Here is an 18706-nt window from a genome sequence, read left to right as displayed (position 1 = left end):
GGAGGTGTACTGCCAGAGCCCTGCAAAATGACCTCCAGCAGGCCACAAATGTGCATGTGTCTGCTCAAACGGTCAGAAACAGACTCCATGAGGGTGGTATGAGGGCCCGACGTCCACAGGTGGGGGTTGTGCTTACAGCCCAACACCGTGCAGGACGTTTGGCATTTGCCAGAGAACACCAAGATTGGCAAATTCGCCACTGGTGCCCTGTGCTCTTCACAGATGAAAGCAGGTTCACACTGAGCACATGAGCACATGTGACAGACGTGACAGAGTCTGGAGACGCCGTGGAGAACGTTCTGTTGCCTGCAACATCCTCCAGCATGACCGGTTTGGCGATGGGTCAGTCATGGTGTGGGGTGGCATTTCTTTGTGGGGCCGCACAGCCCTCCATGTGCTCGCCAGAGGTAACCTGACTGCCATTAGGTACCGAGATGAGATCCTCAGACCCCTTGTGAGACCATATGCTGACACATGCACATTTGTGGCCTGCTGGAGGTCATTTTGCAGGGCGCTGGCAGTGCACCTCCTTGCACAAAGGCGGAGGTAGCGGTCCTGCTGCTGGGTTGTTGCCCTCCTACGGCCTCCTCCACGTCTCCTGATGTACTGGCCTGTCTCCTGGTAGCGCCTGCATGCGCTGACAGACACAGCAAACCTTTTTGCCACAGTTCGCATTGATGTGCCATCCTGGATGAACTGCACTACATGAGCCACTTGTGTGGGTTGTAGACTCCGTCTCATGCTACCACTAGAGTGAGAACACCGCCAGCATTCAAAAGTGACCAAAACATCAGCCAGGAAGCATAGGAACTGAGAAGTGGTCTGTGGTCACCACCTGCAGAATCACTCCTGTTTTGGGGGGTGTCTTGCTAATTGCCTATAATTTCCACCTTTTGTCTATTCCATTTGCACAACAGCATGTGAAATTTATTGTCAATCAGTGTTGCTTCCTAAGTGGACAGTTTGATTTCACAGAAGTGTGATTGACTTTGAGTTACATTGTGTTGTTTAAGTGTTCCCTTTATTTTTCTTGAGCAGTGTACTATCCCCATTAGAACAAAAGTTGACCTCCTCTATTCTGTGCAGTAAATAAATATTCCAAACATAGTCTGGGCCACTTGTGGGACGCGATAGATCCCAAATGAATACAACCACTAACATCAAACATTTATTTTTACAAAATGAGGCTGGTGCAACCGATCAGAATGTTTACTTAAAATGTTGATAAACTATTAGGTATTTCTTCACATTATAAGAGCAGCAGTGTGCACATGGCAGTAGGCTATAAATTGTTTCATTTTTTATAGTAGGCTATTGGCTATAAGCGTGAATGTTCCATTAGCGGGTAAACACCATTATCAAAAGTGACCACACATGCGATTATGCATTTAATGTGGTAGGTGGGCTATACCATAGCTTACTTTAAGCTACTTGCATGAATTCAATAATTGTGTGAGAACTTCCTCATACAGTTCCATAAAACATTTGTTTGCTCATGGCTGTAGTCAACCTCATTGTAAATTACTTCCTGAAAATAGACCAATGGCTTTAAAGTAGCATTATACCCAACCAAGGGACATCGGGCTGCAGATGGGCTGAAATCCAGACTCAGGATTGTGGCGTTGCTGCTGCATCGCTGTTGTTTAAAGGTGTCACCATGCAGGTAGGAAGGTCTTATCATTCCTGTCCATTAGGGAGGGAGGGAGGTAGGAAGGAAGGTCTTATCATTCCTGTCCATTAGGGCGACCGACCGACACAGACAGACAGACAGACAGACAGACAGACAGACAGACAGATAGACAGATAGATAGATAGATAGATAGATAGATAGATAGATATAATTAGTAAGGTCCAATAAGCTTCATGGCCCTGCGGTAGGGTTTTAGTTGCTAACACACCAACCATACATGTGACCAGATAATTTCAGATAATTTCTGTTAATGTCAATGTTTTGTTTTTGGGCCGGTTTTGTTGAGGAGTCACTCTCTGGGCAGAGACTGTTGATTATAAATGCTCAGTGTTTGTATGATCCTTCATGTGATTGGGCTAGGTGCACCATGAATTTGCATAACTTTCTTTCCATGGGCAGTAGAAGAGGAAGTCTTCCTAGTTCTGCCCTGTATGTAGATGTTTTTCTCTGGGTGTTTTGTCCCATGATGTATATTTTCACTGTAATAGTGGTCCCCATATTTCACTCTAATAATGGTCCCCATGTTTTTACTCGAATAGTGTTCCCCACATTTCACTGTAATAATGGTCCCCGTATTTCACTGTAATAATGGGCACCATATTTCACTGTAATAATGGTCCCCATGTTTCACTGTAATAATGGTCTCCATATTTCACTGTAATAGTGGTCCCCATATTTCACTGTAATAGTGGTCCCCATATTTCACTGTAATAATGGTCTCCATATTTCACTGTAATAATGGTCCCCATATTTCACTGTAATAATGGTCTCCATTATTCACTGTAATAGTGGTCCCCATATTTCACTGTAATAATGGTCCCCAAATTTGACTGTGATAGTGGGCCCCATATATCACTGTAATAGTGGGCCCCATATATCACTGTAATAGTGGTCCACATATTTCACTCTAATAGTGGTCTCCATATTTCACTGTAATAGTGGTCCCCACATTTCACTGTAATAGTGGTCTCCATATTTCACTGTAGTAATGGTCCCCAAATTTGACTGTGATAGTGGGCCCCATATATCACTGTAATAGTGGGCCCCATATTTCACTGTAATAGTGGGCCCCATATTTCACTGTAAAAGTGGACACCATATTTTACTGCCAGGAACCAGGTTTCCATCCAGCCTTTTTATGTGATTAGAGTACATGTTGGATCAAAAATGTTCACTACAGGCCTAATGGAAACAGCAAATTTGTCCGTAAACTTTACAAATGTCGAAAAAACAAAATACACTTGACAAGGTAGGATATATTATGTCGGCCAAATTTATTATGCGTTAAATGGTGGTGGAAACGTTTTTATGCCCCAATATTAATAAACTTCTTGTCAATAGGGGGTGCTGTTAGCACTTCGTAATAATTTCGTTCCCAAATTAAACTGCCTCGTACTCAATTCTTGCTCGTACAATATGCATATTATTATTACTATTGGATAGAAAACACTCTCTAGTTTCTAAAACCGTTTGAATTATATCTGTGAGTGAAACAGAACTGGACTTAGAGCAATTTTCCTATGTGGATGTGAGAATGCAGAATTCTGCAAGCTGTTCCCAGATCAGTTTATTAATTTGCCTGTCTTCTATTGGTTGAGATGCACTGCATACGCCTTCCCCTGGATGTCAGCGAATAGTGAGACTTGAAATTAAGTCTCTAGGCAGATCTGAGAGGTTATAAATGGCTTGGGAAAGGAAGGTCTGGTCTTTTCCCTCTTCGCTCTGACGCAGGGAGGACCTTGGCATATCGTACTAGAACCTTTGGTTATAGCTCTTAGATATATCGGGCTGTGTTTTTATTTGATATAGGCGTTAAAGACATCATAATGTTGTTATTTGAAACCGAATTATATCAGTTTATGTCAGTATATTGCGATTTTCGGGTATTTATTTTTGTGGCGTTCTAGGGAGTTGGGTATCTCTGGCTCACATGCTAATGTTTACTGCTAATTGCAACGTTGAAGACGACATTCTACAACCGAGCAACGATTCTTTTGGACAAAGGACACCTATCCCAAGATTCTGATGGGAGTTCATCAAAAAGTAAGAACTATTTATGCTGTTAATTCGTTGTTCTGTTGAAAAATGTAAAATGCATAAGCCGCCATTAATTTCAGTGCGGTCTCGCTTTAACGCGCGCTGTATGTTGTAGTAACGTTAATTTAAAAAATGTAACACAGCGATTGCATTAAGAACTAATGTATCTTTCATTTGCTGTCCAACCTGTATTTTTTAGTCAAGTTTATGATTATTTATCGATTAGAATAGGTGCCTCTCCCAAGATTTCTCCCGACATTTTCTTGGCAGCTTGGCTACTTTTCTCATTGTATAACCACGATTTGTGCCGCTAAATATGCAGATTTTCGAACAAACTCTATATGTATTGTGTAATATGATGTTATAAGACTGTCATCTGAAGAATTCTGAGCAGGTCAGTGAATTTATTTTTTTTTTTTTTGGTGGTTTATACGTTATCGCTATTTTTGGCTTGAATCAATGCTGTTTTGTGGTTTGCTATTGTGGTAAGCTAATATAACGCTATATTGTGTTTTCCACGATAACCACGATTTGTGCCGCTAAATATGCAGATTTTCGAACAAACTATATGTATTGTGTAATATGATGTTATAAGACTGTCATCTGAAGAATTCTGAGCAGGTCAGGGAAAAAAATAATTATATTTTGGTGGTTTATACTTTATTGCTATTTTTGGCTTGAATCAATGCTGTTTTGTGGTTTGCTATTGTGGTAAGCTAATATAACGCTATATTGTGTTTTCCACGATAACCACGATTTGTGCCGCTAAATATGCAGATTTTCGAACAAACTCTATATGTATTGTGTAATATGATGTTATAAGACTGTCATCTGAAGAATTCTGAGCAGGTCAGGGAAAAAAATAATTATATTTTGGTGGTTTATACTTTATTGCTATTTTTGACTTGAATCAATGCTGTTTTGTGGTTTGCTATTGTGGTAAGCTAATATAACGCTATATTGTGTTTTCGCTGTAAAACACTTAGAAAATCGAAAATATTGGCTGGATTCACAAGATCTGTGTCTTTCATTTGCTGTACGCCGTGTATTTTTCATAAATGTTTTATGATGAGTATTTAGGTAATACACGATGGTCTCTGTAGTTATTCTAGTTGCTTTGGTGAGAGTTGTGATGGTGGCTGCAATGGTAAACTATGATTTATACCTGACATATGCACATTTTTCTAACAAAACATATGCTATACAATAAATATGTTATCAGACTGTCATCTGATGAAGTTGTTTCTTGGTTAGTGGCTATTTATATCTTTATTTGGTCGAAATTGTGATAGCTAGCTATGCAGGAAAAAAAATGGTGGAGTAAAAAAAGTGGTGTCTTTTGCTAACGTGGGTCGCTAATAGATTTACATATTTTGTCTTCCCTGTAAAACATTTTAAAAATCAGAAATGATGGCTGGATTCACAAGATGTGTATCTTTCATCTGGTGTCTTGGATTTGTGATTTAATGATATTTAGATGCTACTATTTACTTGTGACGCTATGCTAGGCTATGCTAGTCAGCTCTTTTTACTGATGGGGGTGCTCCCGGATCCAGGTTTGTGAGGAAGTAGAGGTTGATTTAACAACCATCACATGGAAGTAAACTTGGAGTCACTACGTCTCGGGAAAGCATGCAGTTTAATAGGCTACAGATGAAATAAATGATGAACTTCTCAGGGTGGTGAAAAAGTGCACTGTGATGAGCTTATGCTCCTTTCCAATAAATAACCAGGGTCTAATTTTGGCGACATGATGACCGATGCTTGCCTGCCATTTGACAAATACAAATAATCTTTCTCTTTTGTCCATAAGAATCTCATCAGTAGGCCACACCCACACTGAGTCTGCGAGTTGTTGGCTAGAGCGCAGGTGCCAATACCAGAATGGGCACATTCGCTATTGTCACGAACTGGCTCAAAGCCCGTAACAAAAGGGAGACAACGTGGAGTAAAGGAGTAACAAAAGATATATTTATTAACTAAAGTAACTAAGTATAATATACAATGGTGTGTGTAATCAGTAATCAGTAGTGTAAGTGAGTGTTTTGCATGCATGAATGTGATAATGGAAGGTGTTGAAAGATGCTAAAACAAACAACCAAAAAACAACCACAAAACCACCAAGAAACACAAACAAATCTATCAAGGTGTCTGCCATGAATGGGGAAGTGGTGCATTTATCCTATGACAGTGTGCCCAGGTGTTTCCCATGTAGCTGACGACCCTCCCAACTCCGCCCACCGGCATCCTAATAAGGAAAAAAGAACAAAGAGAATACGGTCGTCACATTCCCCCCCCATAAAACCGGGGACCAACAAGGACCCCGGAACAACATACCGGCCTCTGCATCCCAAACTGACACAGCCCCTGCGTCCCAAACTGACACAGCCCCTGCGTCCCAAACTGACACAGCCCCTGCGTCCCAATTTGACGAGGGGTTACGTGTTCACACTTCCAATTTGCCCCAGCCAACCTCCTCCTCCCCAGAACTCAGCAACCTTTGCGCACGGGAAGCAACCTTTAAGAGGAAAGAAGACTCCCCAGACCTCAGCAACCTTAGTGTATAGGAAGCAACATTTAAGAGGAAAGACTCCCCAGACCTCAGCAACCTTTACGCACGGGAAGCAATATTTAAGAGGAAAGAAGACTCCCCAGACCTCAGCAACCTTAGTGCATAGGAAGCAACATTTAAGAGGAAAGACTCCCCAGACTTCAGCAACCTTAATGCATAAGAAGCAACTTTTAAGAGGAAAGAATACAAGACCAGGAGGGAATAGACAGGAAAGACAGAACCAGACAATACAACCATTCAAGAACAGGGCGCACGAGACCACCTCAGCTACAAACTCCAACGAAAAGAACAAGGTCCTTCATTTTTTAAACAATTTCCAACTTCCCAACGTAACAGACTACTCATTTCAATCTACAATCGTCAGGACCAGGCCCATCTTCCTCCTCATGCACAGATCTAGCATGATAATAACCCAAGGAAACAATGGTATCAGCCAAAAGAACAGGTTTACCGTCCTCTGTAGACTCCCACTGTTCAGTCTCAGAGGAACGTGCATCATAGGGTTTTTTACATGGCACAGCTGGTGTGCTTTTCTCCGTTCTGGAGTGGCAACTAGGTAATTTTGCTCAGTGTACTGACGCACCACTGTATATGGACCTTGAAATTTAGCCCGAAAAGGAGAACCAACAATTGGCAGCAGAACAAGAACCTGGTCACCCGGAGAAAACTGACGAGGCTCAGTTCGGCGATCAAATATGCACTTCATCCTCTCCTGTGAAGATGATAACTTCTCTTTAGCCATTTCACCACTACTACCCTTTTTAGCACGAGGCAAAGGACCCACACAGTCAATGATCAAATACTCAAAAGGTTGGCTGAGTACAGTAGTAGGAAACAGTGGTACCGGCTTAATAGCTTGATTAGGTTTACCAGTTAATTGACAGGTGTGACAAGTTGATGAAATCAGAGACATCGCTCTTTAATCTAGGCCAAAATAAATGTCTTAATATGCGATGGTATGTTTTCCTCACACCCATATGTCCAGCAACACCATTGTGAGAAGTTGTCAAAACCAACTCACGAAGCTTTACTGGTACCACAACCTGACCAATCGCCTCCCCCAGAAAACAACTACCATGAGACACCCACTTTCTCATCAGGACATCCTCTTGGAGAAAATAGCCATGGGCGACATCTCCCAACTGTTCCACAGGCACATTTTGGTCACGCAACTCTTCTAATGTGGGGTCAGTCCGTTGCGCATTGATTAGATCTGAGTGGGTAACAGATAACGGAATAACAGGGAAAGCAGTGGCATACTTCTTTGTGGTATTGTCATTAGTCGGCACAGTGACCAGTTCGCCACGACTCATAGAACGCGTCACTGCACACGCACTGAACATCTCTGGGGAGCTTTGTACACTCATCAGGAATCTCAACAACTGACGGCTTTATGGAAACAACTCGAGATGGAAACACGACAGGCCATACACGATCACCAGCCAAGTTATTCCCAAGAATAACGCCAATACCTTCAATAGGCAACGAAGGACGTACCCCCACAACAACCTCACCTTTTACCAGCCCACAATCCAACATCAGTTTATGCAATGGAACTGAAAGAGTGTTCAAACCTATTCCCATAATTAGAACACTCTTCCCCGAATCAGTCTCAGCTGAAAAGGGTAACAGACTCCAACACAAACGATTCGGAGGCACCTGTGTCTCTCAAGATCTTCACTGGCACCAATTCCTTACTCCCTAATGTAGACACAAAACCTTCCGTAATGAAAGGTAAATAGCCTGGGTGAATATGGACTTGCGCCTGAGACCATGTGTCATGAGTGAACTGATGTGGAACAGGCGCAGCTAACGCCGTAGGCTTAGATTTAACGTAATCACGCGTACTGAATTTGTCCTTTTCCCTGAGAACCGGACATTCGTTTTTCCAATGACCTGAATCATGACAGTAATGACACTCTTGCCCAAAGTTAGCTTTACCACGGGAGTCAGGCTCAACCCGAGTTGAATTGAACTCTGCCCATGAACCATAGTATCTTGGTGAGCGAAGCCCAAATCTATCCGAACGCCCCCACTCATTCCGAATACGGGACTCTGCAAAGACTCTTTTGTGAGTCAACACATACTCATCCGCCAAAACCGCAGCTTCAGCGACATTCTTTACTTTCCGTTCGTTAATATATGTGGCAATACGATCAGGGATTGTGTCCTTAAATTGCTCTAACATAATCAGATCACACAGCCCTTGGAGAGTCACAACTTCAGAGGCTGAACACCAGCGATTAAACTGTAAAGATAATTGTCACGCAAACTCAACATGAGTCTGTTTATCATCCTTTTTTAAAGTTCTAAATCGTTGGCGGTAAGCCTCAGGGACCAATTCATAAATTTGTAGCACAGCCGTTTTAACCTTATCATAACTGGCACTGTCGTGTACACTAAGAGCCGAATATGCTTCCTGCGCTTTACCAGTCAGCACACACTGCAACATTAAGGTGCGGTCAGAATCAGGCCAACTCCTAGCGTCAGCAACACGCTCAAACAACGAAAAGAATGTCTCAGGGTCCTTTTCATTAAACTGAGGCAATAACCGTAAATTCCCAACAATATCAACTGTGTCCGGGGCACGACCAAAAGAGGAACGACCCCTAGGTAAATCTGGGTCACCTTCCCAGAACAAACTCTCCCCTGAAATCTTTCCTTCCCTAACCAACTCTATCCGTTCTTGTTGCAACTTGATTTTAGCATGCTCCATATCTAATTCCTTTTCATACTTTACACGATCCAACTCTAGCTTCTCACGATCACGCTGCCGATCATCCTCTAGCTTCTCACGATCATGCTGCTGCTGTAACAGAAGCAGTTCTTTCTGCTGTTCAAAAAGAAGACTACTAGGACTAACCGATGGAATGGCCATTGTAACGTTACGGGGAGATGACTCCTCAGCAGAGGCTGGCCCAGTGGTAACTTCAAGAATACCACTCTCCATCAGATTGGCCTTCAATATCAACCTAATAGAATTCTTTAGACGTTTATCACTAATTTCAACCTTGTAGTATTCGGCGATTTTCAACAGCTGTTCTTTAGTACCTAATTCTAACAATTCCTCTGATGGAAAGCGAATGAACTCATCTACAAAAGACACATAGTTACAAAAAAAAAAAAAAAATCTCACTCTTCCCCTCTGCTGAGCACACCAGACCACAACCCCAAGAAATGACAATCACCCTGAGTACCACCGAAGAGAGATGAGATACGGAGCTTCCCCAAAACCTACATTAACTCAACCCTAGTCTTCGTGCGGATTTGCGGTGGGTATTTACGCACTGTAGCCCGCTGGCAAGGAAATAAACCCCCCAGCACGCTGGCAGATTCCACCAAGCCACGGATGTGCCCCCGAGACAACTGCTCAGTCCACAGACACCACACAAATAACAAACATTAACCATGCCCAACATATTCCAAAAAGGAAACACGTCGCTAAGCCTATCAGGGGTAAAAGGCTATAGCTCCATGAAGCAAGTTCCGCTACCCTACCCAAATCTCCCACTGAGGTACACAGCCGATTACTCACCTCAGACCGATGTCCCAACAGAAAGTAGAACAAGAGTTTCCAGGCTGGGCAGGGACCTGGAAACTAACCAATGTACTCTCTCCAAAGTAGCACCCAAACCAAACAACAAAGGCAACCAATACTGGGCCTATCAAACTCAAACAAAATATGCAAACCAAACACGTACCTCCACGTTCTCCCAAACCAATACATTCAATGATCCCGGACGAGCCCCCACTTGTCACGAACCGGCTCAAAGCCCGTAACAAAAGGGAGACAACGTGGAGAAAAAGAGTAACAAAATATATATTTATTAAGAAACTAAGTATAATATACAATGGTGTGTGTAATCAGTAATCAGTAGTGTAAGTGAGTGTTTTGCATGCATGAATGTGATAATGGAAGGTGTTGAAAGATGCTAAAACAAACCAAAAAACAAACCAAAAAACCACCCAAAAAACACAAACAAATCTATCAAGGTGTCTGCCTGGAGAGAGTCTCCCCCATGAATGGGGAAGTGGTGCATTTATCCTATGACAGTGTGCCCAGGTGTTTCCCATGTAGCTGACGACCCTCCCAACTCCGCCCACCGGCATCCTAATAAGGAAAAAAGAACAAAGAGAATACGGCAGACAGAGTGGGAGGGTCGTAACACTATATAATGCAAACTATTTTTTTGTGACAACACCATCAGTATTGTTGAAAATACAATGGATTTCTTTCTTTTTTTTTATCCCAAAAGGTATTTTTATGTGCACCTATCTCTGGTTGGAAAATGCACACATTGTTTTTATGTGGATTTTAAAATATTCACATGAAAATCTTTCGCCAATTGGATGGAAACCTAGCTATACACAAGGACTGGTTGGATAGTGGAGTTTTAAGATTGTATGTGATATTTATTTCCTTATGATTTGTCTTTTGGAAAATCATAATTTGGTTCATGGTCACTGTCCTCTCACACACACACACACACACACACACACACACACACACACACACACACACACACACACACACACACACACACACACACACACACACACTCTGTTTCCGTCACTCTATCTCTCTCTCTCTCAATTCAATTAAAATTAAATTTCAATTCAAGGGCTTAATTGGCATGGGAAACATATGTTAGTTAACATTGCCTAAGCAAGTGAAGTAGATAATAAACAAAAGTGAAATAAACAATAAAAATGAACAGTAAACATTACACTCACAGAAGAGTAAAGACATTTCAAATGTCATATTATGTCTATATAAGGTGTTGTAATGATGTGCAAATAGTAAAAGTTCAAAAGGGAAAATAAACATAATAATGGGTTGTATTTACGATGGTGTCTGTTCTTCACTGGTTGCCCTTTTCTTGTGGTAACAGGTCACAAATCTTGCTGCTGTGATGGCACACTGTGGTATTTCACCCAGTAGATATGAGAGTTTATCAAAATTGGGTTTGTTTTCAAATTCTTTGTGGATCTGTGTAATCTGAGGGAAATATGTGGGCAGTGTACTCTCTCCCTCACTCCTTCACTCACTCCCTCACTCACTCACTGTAACAGTCCTGACCTGTTTTATGTTGTTTTTTATGTGTTTATGGTCAGGGCATGTGTTTTGGGTGGGCAGTCTATGTTATCTGTTTCTATGTTGGTTTTGGGTTACCTGGTATGGCTCTTGATTAGAGGCAGGTGGTTTGCGTTTTCCTCTAATTAAGAGTCATATTTAGGTAGGGCGTTCTCACTGTTTGTTTGTGGGTGATTGTCTCCTGTGATGTCTTCGTCGTTGTTATTCACTTTCGGAGCTGTTTGGCTGTTCGTGTGTTTTGATGTAACGTTCCTGTTCGTGAGTTTACGTTTGTGATGTGAGTTTATGTTCAGGTTCCGTTCTACGTCGTTTTGTTATTTTGTAGTTTTGAAAGTGTTTTGTTTTGTTTCGTGTTGCTGTCAAATATATAATAAAGATGGCATATTTCCCTGAACCCGCATTTTGGTTAGAAGATCCTTCTCTCCTCACCTCATCTGAGGATGAGGAAAGCGACAGCCTTAACACTCACTCTCTCTCTCACTCACGCTCTCTCTCACTCGCTCTTAACTAATTGCACAGCAATCAGGTATATATCCCTACACTTTACTCACTACCCTCATGCCTTTTGCCCCACTCATAAACTGAATGACGCAAGTGATTAAATTATTTTATGTCCATTATAGTACCTCAATCAGATTGCATGTATTCTCTAACAGCTACAGTGGCTTGTAAAAGAATTCTCCCCCTTGGCATTTTTCATATTTTGTTGCATAACAACCTGGAATTAAAATAGATTTTTGGGGGTTTGTATCATTTGATTTAAACAACATGCCTACTGTACCACTTTGAAGATGCAAAATATTTTTCTTTGTGGAACAAACAAGACATAATAATAAAAAACAGAAAACTTGAGCGTGCATAACTATTCACCTCCCCAAGTCAATACTTTGTAGAGCCACCTTTTGCAGCAATTACAGCTGCAAATCTCTTGGGGTATGCCTCCTATAAGCTTGGCACATCTAGCCACTGTGATTTTTGCCCATTCTTCAATGCAAAACTGCTCCAGCTCCTTCAAGTTGGATGGGTTCCGCTGGTGTACAGAAATATTTAAGTTATACCACAGATTCTCAATTGGATTGAGGTCTGGGCTTTGACTAGGCATTTCCAAGACATTTAAATGTTTCACCTTAAACCACTCAAGTGTTGCTTTAGCAGTATACTTAGGGTCATTGTCCTTTTGGAAGGTGAACCTCCGTCCAAGTCTCAAATCTCTGGAAGACTGAAACAGGTTTCTCTCAAGAATTTCCCTGTATTTAGCGCCATCCATCAATCCATCAATTCTGATCAGTTTTCCAGTCCCTGCCGATGAAAAACATGGTGGGATGGTATTCTCGGCGTGATGAGACGTATTGGGTTTGCGCCAGACATAGCGCTTTCCTCGATGGCCAAAAAGGTAAATTGTCTCATCTGACCAGAGTACCTTCTTCCACATGTTATGGGGAATCTCCCACATGCCTTTTGGCAAACAGCTTATTTTTTTCTTAAGCAATGAATTTTTTTTCTGCCCACTCTTCCGTAAAGCCCAGCTCTGTGGTTCTATGGACAGATACTCCAATCTCGGCTGTGGAGCTTTACAGCTCCTTCAGGGTTATCTTTGTTATCTTTGTTGCCTCTCTGATTAATGCCCTCCTTGCCTGGTCTGTGAGTTTGGGTGAGCGGCCCTCTCTTGGCAGGTTTGTTGTGGTGCCATATACTTTCCATTTTTTAATAATGGATTAAATGGTGCTCCGTGAGATGTTCAAAGTTTCGGATATATTTTTAGAACCCAACCCTGATCTGTTCTTCTCCACAACTTTGTCCCTGACCTGTTTGGCGAGCTCCTTGGTCTTCATGGTGCCGCTTGCTTGGTGCTGCCCCTTGCTTAGTGGTGTTGCAGACTCTGGGGCCTTTCAGAACAGATGTATATATACTGAGATCATGTGACAGGTCATGTGACACTTAGATTGCACACAAGTGGACTTTATTTAACTAATTATGTGACTTCTGAAGGTAATTGGTTGCACCAAATCTTATTTAGGGGCTTCATAGCAAAGGGGGTGAATACATATGCACGCACCACTTTTCAGTTTTTGTTTTGTAAAATGTTTTGAAACAAGTACTTTTTTTCATTTAACTTCACCAAGTTAGACTATTTTGTGTATGTCCATTACATGACATTTAAATAAAAATCAATTTAAATTACAGATTGTAATGCAACAAAATTGGAAAAACACCAAGGGGGTGAATACTTTTGCAAGGCACTGTATTTAGTGCAGTGAAACTATGTGACTGGTAGTAGGAGTAGGGAGATAACTATGTGTTGTCTGTACAGAATGATGTGATCAGTGGCTTCCATAGAGGGAAGTTAATGGGAGTCAATGGGTATTCCCTAGTTTCACTTAGAGAGTCTGATTAATCAATGGAAGATAATCAATGGAAGTTATCAGTGGTGTTTTTCTCTATGCTCTGCCTCCCTGGAGATTAGATGTGATCATGGTAAAGGCTGTCGTATTGCTTCACTATTGATTTGATTAGGCAGACTATGTAGGCCACAGCATACTGGCGACACACAATAACACACGCATGCCCACACACCCTCTTAATGACATCGTCTCAACCCTGTCAAACTTGCCAATATGCCTCAGGAAAAGAGAGAGAATGGAGAGGGAAGGGAATATCTATCTCTCCTCTATCTCTCCATCCCTGTGATAAGTGAGGGAAAGAAGGACAGATTAAATAAGAAGCGATAAGGTGAGAAGTCTTTGCCAAGGCCCCACCTACTTTCTTAAAAAAGTACCAATCAAATGGCAGGGAACTTAGTTTACCTTCCACACTCCAGACGGTGGAAGAACTGAATGTGACAGAGGAATATGAAAAAGAGAGAGGAAGAGAAGGGTAGGGAGACCGAGGCAGACAAGAAGTGGTAAAGGAATAGAACTAGTGTTAGGAAAATACATTGGAAGAAATTAAAGGGAGACAGAGAAAAGGGAGGCAGAGGAAAAGAGTTCGAGAGAGAAAGAGGGAGAGAGAAGGACAGTGACAGAGGCATAGAAAGTGAGGGTGGAAGTATCCGTCTGTGTGAGTTGGTAACTCCTTGTTGGACATGGATGTAGCCAACTACAGTGAGGGACTGGACCCAACGTACAGCACCCTGGGCTTCGAACACGCTGACATCCTCTATGGTGGGGGAGGTGAGTGGACTTGACACACACACACACACAGTCTACTAAAATGACAGGTTAACAGGTGCTAGCATCATATCTGTGTGGTCATTTTGTGTCTTCTGAAATGTAAGGTCAGATATGCTTCATCCTGATCCCTCTACCAACAGTCAATAAATGATTAGTAGAAATACAATATCTGAATTCTGACTTCAGTAAAAAGCCTTAAGTCAACTTGACCTTTTTCCTTGTAAGCTTGAATATAGACATATTCAAATGTGATATTGTACATTTAGTCCAGTAGATAAGCTCCCAAAAAAGACCATATTGTTCAATTTGTTATATAAGCGTAAACATTTGCACACCTGTATAATTTGTCTAGCTGAACAAAACCTGATATAGTGCCATTTCAGCAAAGGCTTGCGTCGGCCTTAAAGGTCAATGGGGATGATGCGTTTTGGGTCATGGCTTCCCTTGTGTTGGGTCTACATGGCCCCAAAATAGCTCAATATGTTTGTATTGGTTTTAGAGGAGCAAATTTGATCAACAACAAGAACCATATAGTCTTTGTTTTTACCTTGATGAGCACAACAATGACGAAAAACCATCAACAGAAATCGCAGTAAAAAAAAAATTGTTTTCACTTTAAAAGTATCTTTTTACACAAGTTAAATACAGTGATTTGGGGAGTCTCCCACATGCCTTTTGGCAAACACCATGTTGCTTATGTTTTTCTTTAAGCGATGGCTTTTTCTGGCCACTCTTTCGTAAAACCCAGCTCTGTGGAGTGTACTGGAGTGTAATGTGGTCCTATGGACAGATACTCCAATCTCCACTGGTGCCCCTTGCTTAGTGGTGTTGCAGATTCTAGGGCCTTTCAGAACAGGTGTACATTTGAAGTCAGAAGTTTACATAGTCTTAGGTTGGAGTCATTAAAACTCGATTTCAATCACTCCACAAATTTCTTGTTAAAAAACTATAGTTTTAGCAAGTCGGTTAGGACATCTACTTTGTGCACGACACAAATCATTTTTCCAACAATTGTTTACAGACAGATTATTTCACTTATAATTCACTGTATCACAATTCCAGTGGGTCAGAAGTTTGCATACTGTGGACTGTGCTTTTAAACAGCTTGGAATGTTCCAGAAAATTATGTTATGGCTTCAGAAGCTTCTGATAGGCTAATTGACATCATTTGAGTCAATTGGAGGTGTACTTAGTGCCTCTTTGTTTGACATCATGGGAAAATCAAAAGAAATCAGCCCCAAAATATTGTAGACCTTCACAAGTCTGGTTCATCCTTGGAAGCAATTTCCAAATGCCTGAAGGTACCACGTTCATCTGTACTAACAATAGTACACAAGTATAAACACCATGGGACCACGTAGCCATCATACTGCTCAGGAAGGAGATGTGTTCTGTCTCCTAGAGATGAACGTACTTTGGTTTCGAAAAGTGCCAATCAATCCCAGAACAACAGCAAAGGACCTTGTGAAGATGCTGGAGGAAACAGGTACAAAAGTATCTATATATCCACAGTAAAACGAGTCCTATATTGACATAACCTGAAAGGCCACTCAGCAAGGAAGAAACTGCAATTGCAATTGCAACTGCACATAGGGACAAAGACTGTACTATTTGGAGAAATGTCCCCCTGATCTGATGAAACAAAAATGGAACTGTTTGGCCATAATGCCCATCGTTAGGTTTGGAGGAAAAAGGGGGATGCTTGCAAGCCGAAGAACACCATCCCAACTGTGAAGCACGGGGGTGGCAGCATCATGTTGTGGGGGTGCTTTGCTGCAGGAGGGACTGGTGCACTTCACAAAATAGAGGAAGATTATGTGCATATATTGAAGCAACATTTTAAAACATCCGTCAGGAAGTTAAAGCTTGGTCACAAATGGGTCTTCCAAATGGACAATGACTGTCACGTTCCTGACCTGTTTTCTCTTGTTTTGTATGTGTTTATTGGTCAGGGCGTGAGCTGGGTGGGCATTTCTATGTGTTGTGTTTCTATGTTGGGTTAAAGGGTTAATTGACCTTGTATGGCTCTCAATCAGAGACAGGTGTTTTCGTTTTCCTCTGATTGAGAGACATACATAGGGAGATTGTTTCTCACTGTTTGTTTGTGGGTGATTGTCGCTGTGTCTATGTCGATGTTCTATGTTGCATGTATGCACTAGTTCATTTGTAGCTTCACGTTCGTCAGTTTTGTTATTTTGTTAGTTTGTTAAAGTGTTTCGTTTCATGTTCATCTTCGTAGAGAAATAAAAGAAGATGGCTTATTTTCCACATGCTGCTCCTTGGTCCTCACTCTCTACCTTTGACGATCGTGACAATGACCCCAATCATGCTTCCAAAGTTGTGGCAAAATGGCTTAAGGACAACAAATTCAAGGTATTGGAGTGGCCATCACAATGCCCTGACCTCAATCTTATCGAAAATTAGTGGGAAGAACTGAAAAAGTGTGTGCGAGCAAGGAGGCCTACAAACCTGACTCAGTTACACCAGCTTTGTCAGGAGGACTGGGCCAAAATTCACCCAAGTTATTGTGGGAAGCTTGTGGAAGGCTACCCAAAACATTTGAACCAGGCTAAACAATTTAATGGCAATGCTACCAAATACTAATTGAGCGTTTGTAAACTTCTGACCCACTGGGAATGTGATGAAATAAATAAAAGCTGAATTAGATAATTCTCTCTACTATTATTCTGACATTTCACATTCTTAATATAAAGTGGTGATCCTAACTGACCTAAGACAGGGAATTATTACTAGGATTAAATGTCAGGAATTGTGAAAAACTGAGTTTAAATGTATTTGGCTAAGGTATATGTAAACTTCCAAATGAAACTGTATCTCTAGTCAAGAAATGCTTTGAAAGACTGGTCATGGCTCACATCAACACCATCATCTCGTACACCCTGTATCCACTCAAATTCCCACACGACCACAACAGATCCATGCAATTACTATTACACTCCACACTGCCCTTTACCACCTGGACAAGAGGAACACCTATATGAGAATACTGTTAATTGACTACAGCTCATTGTTCCTCCAAGCTCATCACTAAGTTCAGCACCCTGGGACTAAACACTTACCTCCACAACTAGATACTGGAATTACTGATGGGCCACCCCTAGGGTGGTGAGGGTATGCAACAACACATCTTCCACGCTGACCCTCAACACAGATGCCCCTCAGGGGTGCATGTTTAGTCCCTTCCTGTACTCCCTGTTCTTCCACGACAGCATGACAGCGCACAACTCCAACACCATCATTAAGTTTGCTGACGGCACAACAGTGGTAGGCCTCGTACTGGACAAAGATTTTTGCTTTAACGAGTTGGACGCAAAGGATTTAGACACCGGACAAAGCCCAAATCCCCGTCATTCGCATGAACAAGAGACTAAGATATTGGGAACGTAGGTCGGGGTGCTTTGTAAGGATCCGACGGCGAGTGGGTAATCCGTCTCTACCATCAGTCCTGTTAGTCAACATGCTATCATTGGATAATAAACTTAATGAGCTCTGATCAAGACTATCCAACCAACGGGACATAAAAATTAGAATATCTTATGTTTCACCGAGTCGTGGCTGAAGGACGACATGGATAACATACAGCTGGCTGGGTTATCCGTACAGCGGAAAGATAGAACAGCTGTAAGTCAAGGGGTGGCGGTCTGTGTTTATTTGTCAATAACAGCTGGTGCAAGAAATGAAATATTAAGGAAGCCTCGAGGTTTTGCTCGCCTGATGTAGATTATCTCATGATAAGCTGTAGACCACACTATTTACCAAGATAGTTTTCACCTATATGTTTCCGTAGCTGTCTATTTATCACAACAAACCAATGCTGACACTAAGACCACACTCAAAGAGTTTATAAGGCCATAAGCAAAGAAGAAAATGCTCATCCAGAGGCGGCACTCCTAGTGACCGAGGACTTTAATGCAAGGAAACTTAAATCCGTTTTACCTAATTTCTAGCAGCATGTTAAATGTGCAACCAGAGGGAAAATAACTCTAGACCACCTTTAGTCCACACACAGAGGCGCATACAAAGCTCTCCCTCGCCCTCCATTTGGCAAATCTGACCATAACTCTATCCTCGTCATTCCTGGTTACAAGCAAAACTAAAGCAAGGAGTACAAGTGACTCGCT

At 41.8% G+C, this 18706-nt stretch overlaps 1 protein-coding gene across 2 annotated transcripts in view; it reads left to right on the top strand.

Annotated features, from left to right (window-relative positions):
- Positions 1 to 18706, top strand: part of LOC129858975 (hepatocyte nuclear factor 4-gamma-like) — a 35635-nt gene that overhangs the window by 4797 nt on the left and 12132 nt on the right. Inside the window, exon 1 of one of the 2 annotated variants that reach the window (XM_055928249.1) lies at positions 14143 to 14564. The exons of the other annotated variant lie outside the window; for it this stretch is intronic. Within the exon in view, the coding sequence (XP_055784224.1) occupies positions 14477 to 14564 (88 nt within the window). The 5' untranslated portion in view covers positions 14143 to 14476. Of the gene's footprint in view, positions 1 to 14142; positions 14565 to 18706 lie in introns of those variants that run through there. 2 annotated transcript variants of the gene reach the window in all.

Source organism: Salvelinus fontinalis, chromosome 7 (assembly GCF_029448725.1).
Source record: "Salvelinus fontinalis isolate EN_2023a chromosome 7, ASM2944872v1, whole genome shotgun sequence".
Classification (NCBI taxonomy): Eukaryota; Metazoa; Chordata; class Actinopteri; order Salmoniformes; family Salmonidae; genus Salvelinus; species Salvelinus fontinalis.
Note: the sequence above shows the minus strand (reverse complement) of the source record. Positions and strands in the feature narration are given on the sequence as shown.